At 44.7% G+C, this 10,098-nt stretch overlaps 1 protein-coding gene across 1 annotated transcript in view; it reads left to right on the forward strand.

Moving 5' to 3' along the window:
- Window positions 1–300: 300 nt before the first annotated feature.
- The window catches only part of pgbd5 (piggyBac transposable element derived 5), a 25,843-nt gene continuing 16,045 nt past the window's right edge, over window positions 301–10,098 (forward strand). Inside the window, exons 1-2 of the mRNA XM_062519823.1 lie at window positions 301–825; window positions 9,103–9,533. Coding sequence (XP_062375807.1) covers window positions 510–825; window positions 9,103–9,533 — 747 coding nt within the window. The 5' untranslated portion in view covers window positions 301–509. The remainder of the gene's footprint in view (window positions 826–9,102; window positions 9,534–10,098) is intronic.

Below are 10,098 nucleotides of genomic sequence, written 5' to 3' on the forward strand. Positions count from 1 at the left end.
GTGTAGGCCTATGAGTGTAGGATAAACTAGCCCACATAGACGGGATTTGGGATAAAAGCATAGCCTATTACTTTAGCATCATGAAGATTTGACGTTAATGTCAAACATCACTGCCATTGGGCAGAATAAAAAAGACCGGGTCAGGTGACTCCTGGGGAGGCCGGCGATTCATTGAGTCGTCTACAGTAAGGGACAGCACGCCCAGTCCCGGATGCTCGGCGCTGTGATAAATATTGATACTTTAACGTCTCTCGTCGTATGGTGGGGGTGATTTCAGTACCCTTGGTGGGGACAGCTCCTCTCTCCTGCCCACGCGTGCTCCATGAGATTCTTTTTAACCGCGCAGCCAAACACCTGCTCTGGTCGGCGTTACATCAACAGAGTGGTTTAACAAGCAGAGGGAGTGGACAGTAGGCTAAGCTTGGCACATCTCGAAGGTTTGTTTCAAAGGTGGTCAGTTGCATGCCGAATTGCGGCCGCTCTAAATTACTAGAGGCGATCATCGAGCGATGGCGGAGTGCGGGAGAAAGGCGCTGTCACTTCTAGAAGCGGCCCGTTCCCGCTACGAGAGCTTGCAAATTTCAGACGATGTATTCGGGGAGTCGGGCGACGACAGCAGCGACAACCCTTTCTACAGCACCTCGGCTGATTCCAATTCGGATAACTACACCACGGAAACCAACGCGGATGATGTCCGGGCAGGTGATACAGGGAGCAGTCAGAACTGCGGTCCCCCCGGCTCCGTCTCCAGCACGCAGGCAGAGGAAGAGGGATGGAGCGACGTGCTGCAAGACATAAGCTTGCCCTCCTATAAGGACACACATGGTAAGCTATGTCACTGTGGAAAAATTACACTCCGAAACGAAGCGGTTTAGTCGCATCACATCTGCATGAGAAAGTCACGGTAACCTAATAGAGGGAGACACGACACGATGCAGTCTATTTATCCTGACATGGTTTACAGGCTACGATACATAGGCTAACCGTAGTTTAATCATTTTGATTGCTTTTCCTTATCGGTATGCAGTGCTATGAAGCAGGAAAGCTAATAGTATGTCCATATCTTATGCAGACTGAATGGAAGGTAACTTTCTGAAGCTGACTCGACGAGGTAGGCTATGCCCCTGACATCTTAAAACATGGCAGGTCGCCCGTTGAGCTTCGCTGCACACCTTAACTCAGGTTAACATATGTGTTGAGTCGGTGCTAGGCCTGAACACACATTCTGCTACTGACCACAAAAGTCCATTCAGTTAGTGTCCAACAAGAACAGCATCAGGAGGAGGCTACTGCCAATCAATCCTTTCACAAAAATGAAACCCAATTAAACCCATCACGTTGTCATTATGGCCCGTGACATGATGTGCCATTCTTATCGTTTAACCAACCATTATATTAGCCTAACCCGTTACAGACTTTGATTATGATCTTAACAAAAAATACAATTTGGGACAATCTTTCAGTTATCTGTTTATGGGTCTGAATTGACCCAAGTCACTGCAAAGAGCACAGTTTAATTGTGTCTCTTGAAATGTTATTGAAGAATGATTTTAGCCTATTGTCACAGTACAGTAGCCTATCTTTCAACATGTGGCAACCGACTGAAAACCTGAGTGTTGAGTGTACAGTAAAGAAGTCTTCCAAGGGTCTTGAGAGGAAAACTAGTAACTTCAAAGAAGATAGCATTTTCTGACATCGATATGATATTTCAAACCGTCTCACTCACTAATGGAGATCATAATTGTACTTCTGGTTCTGGATCCCAGAGTTTACTTTTGAGTGTGACCTAGCCTCTTTGTGCTCCGAGCAGTTTGAGAAATGATTGTTACGATAGCTTAATTATGCAATATTTCAACCAACTGTGCTGTTCCCCCTTTGCTAGATTAGCAGAGATAAGCAGAAGATGTAAAGGTACTTTTTAGCTTTAAAGCTACTTAATTTACAAATTACTGAATTTCACCAGTACCCCATAAACTCTCCTCAGGCTCTCTCTCTCTCTCTCTCACACACACACACCACACCACACCACACCACACCACACACACACACACACACACACACACACACACACACACACACACACACACACACACACACACACACACACCACCACACCACACCACACCACACCACACCACACCACACCACACCACAACACACACACACACATGTATGTAGGGTATGTCCATATCTGATGTTATTAGTTCCTCTTTCTCATTTTCCGGAGAGCTCTGTTATTCACACTCTCTTGCTCAGTGTGCTGTGCTGTGCTGTGCTTGGCCTTAAAGTGCCACAGAAGGTGCTGATCTAGTTAGAATTAGTCTGGCAACAGAACCCAGACAGCACTCCTGTTTCAGCTGGAGAAGGCTGGCAGGCTTATGTGTGGCTGTGCGTGTGTATGCATGTGTTTGTGTGTGTGTGTGTGTGTGAGTGTGTGTGTGAGTGTGTGTGTGCAAGGAAGGATATGAGCAGCACTCATGTTTGTGCTCTGTGTCAAGATATTTACATTGTAAGATGAGCATGTGTGTACAGGATGTGGTGATGCTTTGCGCAAAGCAGTCTCATGATTTTGAGCGAGTGTGTTAGTCTGCACACACACACACATGCAAGCATGGCGGGCCTGGTTTGTGGATACGGACTCCATTCGTTCCTTGGGACATTCGTACATGCGTGACGGGAACAGGCGTGACCGGCGATGCGCGGCAGCGGCGGCTGCGGTCTCATCCCTCAGACGAGGACGCTGGTGAACCTCCTGGCCCATTAGGCCGGACCTAAGACATGACACAGTTACAGTGACAGCAATTTGGCCCCTGCATGCTGCCGTGAGTGTCCCCCCCCCCCCCCCCCATCCAGTTCCTTGTCACGGTGCATCACCGCTCACATGGACTTAGTCAGGCTGATACAACATCATGCCAAGAAAACTAACAGCGGTGTCATGTCATGCCAATGGACTGAGGAGCGCGTGACTTCCTCTTTAGCATAAATATCCGTGACACATCATCCAGCTAGCTCATCATAAATATCCGTGACAGTGACACGCTATCTCGCTGGCCTGTTTTATTTTCAATGCAGTTGTCGGTAAATTGTTATTATTAATGAAATGTATGTAGTAAAGTAGTAGGTGATGTTTTATTATGCTGAGGGGGAGAGAGAGAGTCAAAAAGAGCTGAGAAGGATGGAGTGATAGAGAGAGAGGGATAGAGAAAAAAAAGGAAAGTGGGCAGTGTCAGAAATGAGCTAGTGATAGACGAGAGAGGGATGAAGACTGGGCAGGGAGAGGAAGAGAGAGATGGAGTGAGTGAATAAGATGGAGATAGAGAGAGAGAAGGAGAGGAGGACAGGAAGAGAGGAGAAGAAATGAGTCACTTTCATGCTTTGGGCTATTTCTGATTGAAGTCTCCACACACACACACGCACACTCACACACACACCGTGGATGGGTTTCCTCCATGTGTGTGTGCGTGTGTGTGTGTGTGTGCGTGGAGGGGTAGACCTTGAGGCTGTGTAGGGCTCTCCCTCTGCCCGCACCTCTCCATCCCCACAGCCTGGCTGTCTATCAGCACAGCTGCACGGCCAGATAAATTCCATATCTGTGCGCCCCGGTAGCGGGCCGGGGAAACGCGTGACGCCGGGAAACAGGGTTGGGGCCATCTGGTTGGGCGTTTGGATTTGGGGAGGGAAATGTGTCCGCCTGGCGCATGGCAGGTGGCGCTTTAAGCCTACACACTGCTGGCAGGATCTGGTCTTAACGATCCTATCAAACAGGACTGTGTATGCTGTGCCAGTGTGTGTGTGTGTGTGTGTGAGTGAGTGTGTGAGTTTGTGTGTGTGTGTGTGTGTGTGTGTGTGTGTGTGTGTGTGTGTGTGTGTGTGTGTGTGTGTGTGTGTGTGTGTGTGTGTGTGTGTGTGTGTGTGTGTGTGTGTGTGTGTGTGTGTGTGTGTGTGTGTGTGTTTTTGTGGCCACATGCACTGCTGAATTTGTGTGTGGGTGAGTATGTATGTTTCCAACCTGCGTTGCGTATGTGTTTTTTGTATGTGTGTATGCTAGAACAATCAGACGCACCCATAAATCCCTCTAAGTGGTTGACAAAGCCACGGGTATGATCTGACCCACCTGCAGAGCCCCTTGTGCCCCACTGATTGCCACGCGCTGATCCGGGGACCCCTGGGTCTGGGTACTGTGGACTTTTGTAATGGCTACATGACTGCCTTGATGCACTGGCACAAAACTCTCTGATTTGTCCGTGCCTTTATGCTGCTTTTGAATGATAAAGAAGCTACTGTAGATGTCCGCACACTGGAGACTCCAAACCGACAAGGTTTATTTAAAAACACGCAACGTTTCGACCCACCGGGGTCTTCTTCGACCCACCAGGGTCTTTTTGAATGATAATAACCTTCAGCTATGGTGAACTGTGGATGCATTTGATGAAGGAGGAGATGGATGTTATTAATGCCATCTATTGTCGTTGTCAGTGCCATCAGGTACGTTATCATTATCAGCAGTGTTGCTGCTTAAGATGTATCATCATCATGAGCAGCACTGTTAAAATTGCGAAATCCCAAGTGTTGCTGTCCCAATGGTGTGATAAAGATCTTTATGTAGAAGAACAACAGCCGGTAAATTGCAGTCCCAAAGGATAGTAATGACCTTCACTTGCCTGTGTACCAACCTGCAGACAAGATTGTGTAATAAAGCTTGGTAAATTAATAAGATCAGAATGCATCAAGCCTGACAGGCAGTTTTTGTCTCTGGTGCTGGTGCGGCTCGCTGTGGAGTGTGTGTTGTGACAGTGTGCCACGCTGCGTGTAGGCAGCGGCAGGAACAATGCCAACCGTCACAGATGTCAAAACGGCATCAAAGAAGCCAGTGTGTTCCACCCTCAACTCTCTGTCTCTCCGGCCAGAGTTAACAGTGCAGGCCAGAGTTTTTCTTCTGATACCAATCACATAATGGAGGAGGACTACACGAGGCTGCTTAGAGAGCAAGCTGAAGGCCTGATTCTGCCTCTAATAATGTGATCTGAATTTTGTAATGTGCTGTTTGGGACTGAGCAGGATATTGCAGATTGCAGGCACGCCCCCCCACAGACTAGACAATGTTGTGAAGGGCTTTAAAAAAATGTGTGTCAGACCGGTTCCTGTTCAGTAATTGAATTTGAAATTCAGGATGTTTTGTTCTTGACTGAAAGAGGGGAGTATATTCATCAGAGAAGTAATCAATGCATTCAGACAGGCCAAAGTGTTTTTGAAAGTATATGATCCCTGGTATGATTACTGACATCCATTAGATGAAAGCCTTGAATAATACCACCTAATGTGTTCCCTGTCTCCAAAGAGTGAATAATGGGTAAGGTATCCTATAATGCCTGGACTTAATTGAAGCTTAGCTGATTTTTTTTTTCAACATAGCATAGAAAATGTAAAATTACTTCTATCAAATACAGGATTAAACATATTTGTGTCTATGGTTCCCTGTTGACTGCAAATACTGGGTAACTCAACACATTTTCATTCAGTCAACTAGTGGTTCAGTTCTCACTGAAGAAAAAAAACCCTGAAAGTTGTCACAAAGCATTGCAGGCTTTAGGATTGTAGGCTAACATTTTTACTAAATGCAATTTTCTACTAACAACCCAAACTTGACATAAAAATGATTGATCATGTTCATCAACTTGTTGGTCCAGATGATGTTAGAGCTAATTCATGAATGAAGACGAAATTATGAGCAATTCCAACATCAAAAGCACATACTGTGCTGTAATAACATTATAAATTGCTAAACCGAGTCAATTCCAACATCAAAAGCACATAAAATGACTAAAACTATGAATATCGGAAACTTGAAAAGAAATGCAAATAGATAATGATATAGTCAGAGCGCGGTTATGAATGTCATTATAAAACCATGTTGCTCATCCTAGAGAGCACCCCATTTAAATCGTTTTTACAAGCATGCACCGCACCCTTATGCAAATGAATTGAGACAAAGCTTGGAGAAAGAGATATGGTCCTATTCTAAAACGTAAAGGGAAACTGTGATAAGAGGAAGACAAAATAACTTAGTCTTACAAACATACCATAGAGACAATGGCAAATTCTCACAGCCTGAAGAGTTAGCGTGATGGACTGTGGATATAATTTTGTTTTCAAGACACATTCTCAAAGTACATTCTCAAAATCAGTGGAACCTGTTTAATGTGATTGTTGGGTATGAGAAATGTGGAAAGAAAAGCTATATATCATATATTCTATCTGTCAGTGATTCAGATTAACTTAAAGCCTCATCATCCTCAGATTTAAAGGCCCACCGTGATGCAGTGGTCATGGAGGATTATGAACAGGAGCGATGCATTACATAACACAGTTCTGCCAACTAAGCACCATTAAGTCTACACTAGACATTTTGTTGTGTCTCTTACTGTGCCTTTGATGTTTATCAGGTCTTTGTACCTCTTAAAACCAAGCTGCTTGAACTGATCATGGCGGTGTGATAGTTAAGTTAATTGTCCACAAACAAAGGGAATATATGTGGTTATGGTAGCTGCATAGACCAGTTTAGAGTGTAATGGGAAGTAATCTCTAAACCCTTTCGACTAAAAGCTGCTGTTTGTCATGTAGCTGTTTCATACCTCTCACATGCAATCCCAGTTTAACATGGTTAACAAAGACTGGATTACACTGAAGCACAATATCAGCAGTGGAAAATAGTCTTTGATTGCACAAAGCAAGCATACACAGCAATGACTAAGCGATAATGCCATATCATGTTAATTATGTCTGCAGACCATTTACCTGTGTGTGGTTTTGGTCTGTGAGTTGTCACTGAGAGGGTTTTTGGCTCTGGCTCTGAACTCAAGGTTGGTAATCAGCCACTTGGCCAGATTTCACTCAGTGTGGCGGAGCACGAAGCACACGCCGTTGGAAAAGGCCCCTTTTGAGTGTCTCCAGTCTTTTGACCTTGAGATTTATAGCTTCAGGAGTATAGCTTCAGATAACCTTAAATGTCCCACTAAAAAATTAGCTCTGTCTGTCTGTCTGTCGTCTTGCCTGCCTGCCTGTCTGTCTGTTGTTTACTTTCAGCACCTTTGATTGTTTTATTTAGCCATTCTCTTTTGTCTGGATGGCTCAGTTTAAGAATAGATTTAGTCATTCCTCTTCTGCTTAAGAATTTCATTTCTCGGTGTCCCATTTCTTTTTGTCTTTCACAAATGTGTATCCCAGAGTCATTAAGATCAATGTGGATTATTAAAGCCTGTTAAAGTGCTCTCTCCTCTTGGCCATCGAGCATGTGGGGGAAAAAGCAATTAGACACACACTGGCATGCCCACAGAAAGACACACACTAGGCATACACACATACACACTCTCTTGAAGGCTTATGAAATAAGACAGTGTGTTAACAGCTGTTCAGACACAGAGGCTTTTTCTTGTTGCTATGTTCATTCATCTACCTGGATGCTGTACCTATGATATGCAGTACAACATTCCTAATCCATTTTGAAAGATCCTCATAAATATGTGAAAAATAAAACCCCATCTCCAGCGGTACCCAGTACATTTGTGATGTATATTATTCATGATTAAGTTTGTTCGGGTCTCCTCTCAGAGAGACGGAGGCTGTGTGTATGCTGTAGAAGTGATTTAAGGTAATGCTGTTTGTAATCATGTGTGTCTTCCGACTCATTAGGCAAACAGGTCGTGTGACCTTTCCAAACGTATGGAGTAATAAGGCCTCAGATAATTCATACAGACAGATCATGTTGCTGTCTTTTTTTTTCATTTTTGTTGCACTGATAGTGTCTACAGGTGTATAGCTTTACAGTGTAGATTAAATGAACAATGCATGTCTGTATTTCAACAGAGTATAAGCATAAATAGTCTCAACATAATGTCCTCTTGGTCACAGAGAGTACAGTATATGTAACACAAATAAATACTGTATGCATCCACACTACTTGTTATTATGTGCAGTAGTATTAGTTGGTGAGTAGTTGCTAGTGTAGGTAGGCTATCATAGACCATGACAACATGTCATGTGATATACTGTAGGGGTTATGTGCACAGAAGTACACAGAACTTTAGCATCTCTATGGTCTAGTGTACAGACTGAGTTTGTGGACACCCCAAGCAAACTTCATTGTGTCAGTCAAGTGTGTAATGTTTTGCTGGTATGCATCCCACCTCTGAATCAGTGTGTCCTTGATCATCCCCCCTATCCTGTGTTCCTTTTGTGTTCTGTTAGCTTGTGCTTGGGTGACAGATGGCATTTAGAATCCTGTCTTCCACAGCTCTGTCAGTACCTGCCGTAGAAGCAATACCTCTCTCCTAGCTAGACTAGATGGACTCACGGTGCAGTGATGGTAGTGTTGGATAAATCTATCAGCTTCAGAGCTGCGCAGCTGGGGGGATTGTCTAAAGCCTCTGACGTGTGCCAGGCAGCAGATGGAGGAATTACGCCTCTCTCTCCGTTCCTGTACTTGATTTGGCAGACAAAAATGGATTTTTAATTATTTAACCTTTCGGTCAACTTCTCCGCTGCTCTGTGGCTGGAGAAGGTGCAAGGGCAGCAGCGAGTAGTCATGCACGTCTGAACGGATGTCAGAGAGAGAGAGAGACGGCGCTGTGACACTGATTAACTGCTTTAATGATACGGGAGAAACGGGCACTTAGCGACTGAAATTATCATAAGTGTTCATAAATTTATGTGCTTATTTTTTCATCAAGAAATGTGTTCATAAAGCAGTAAATCGACGGGACACAGTGGCGTGGATTAAAAAATGCTAAAGTAATATGTTCCCTCCCAAATGCCTTCATCTTGTTTTATGCTTGAAAAGAGTGCATTTTGAAAGCACAGGCTTCTTTAAAATCTAATATTCATGTAAAGACACTGTACAGTCAGCGAAAAGTTATACATCTCCTTTTACTATCTCCTTACAGGCAAAGCCTCACAATCATGCAAAACCTGCCACCATCATTTGCTTCATGACTTATGTATGAGTCTGCTGCCAAATCTTAAAGTAACAAGAGCTATAAAAACCAAGGCAGTTCCTTGACAGTGAGTGTTTAAAACAGAACATGCTTTTTTTTTTTTAAATCTCAGGGCCAACACAAAGGATGCCCGCCACTGCCACCGCCATGGACTTCTTCCAGCTGTTCGTGCCCGACAACGCCATCCAGAACATGGTGACCCAGACCAACATGTACGCCAAGAAGTACCAGGAGCGCTTCGGCAGCGACGAGGGCTGGACGAGCGTGACGCTGCCCGAGATGAAGGCCTTCCTGGGCTTCGTGACGTCCACCAGCGTCCACCGCTGCGAGTCGGTGCTCAGCATCTGGAGCAGCGGCTTCTTCAGCAACCGCAGCATCGCGCTCAAGATGAGCCAGGCACGCTTCGAGAAGATCCTCAAGTACTTCCACATCGTGGCCTTCCGCTCCAGCCACGGGAGTAGCCAGGGCCTCTACAAGATCCAGCCTTTCCTGGACTCGCTGCAGCAGTCCTTCGGCTGCGCTTTCCGCCCCTCCCAGACACAGGTACGGGCATGAGACAAAAAAAAATGAAATGTGTTTCTTCTTTTTTTGTTTGCGTGTATATCTTGGCAAAGGGTTCAGTGTGAGTTCAGACACAATACGCTGAAAACAATATGCTGAAAACAATTCACATTCAGATCCCCTCCAAGGCAATCCGCAGACACCCACTCAAAAGCTCGACGCTTGTTAACTTTTCTCAAAGTAGGACAGACGGATTTTTTTTTTGTGTCAGTGTTAGCAAGGAGTTTGCTGCTGGGATTTGAGATAAAAAGCTGCCCCTTAAGGCTTGACTGTAGAGATTGCAGTTTAGTCTGCAGTCACCAGGGCAGTGGTTTAGTGCATGATGACACAGTGAGGTAAGTGGTGGGGCCAGACAGTTAATCCCAAATATACTGGGACATAAAAATAGATGCAAACAGCTTGTGTTGCTCAAGTGTTTGTTTTAGCTTACGCAATAGCACACAATCACCTTGGCTACAAAACGTTTCCCTTGTTCTCCTCGCCATATTTTGTTGATCTGTCAATATATCTTTCGGGCAATTGAACAATCGAATTTGAAATCTGACAG

The sequence above is a fragment of the Sardina pilchardus genome, chromosome 18 (genome assembly GCF_963854185.1).
Source record: "Sardina pilchardus chromosome 18, fSarPil1.1, whole genome shotgun sequence".
Lineage (NCBI taxonomy): Eukaryota > Metazoa > Chordata > Actinopteri > Clupeiformes > Clupeidae > Sardina > Sardina pilchardus.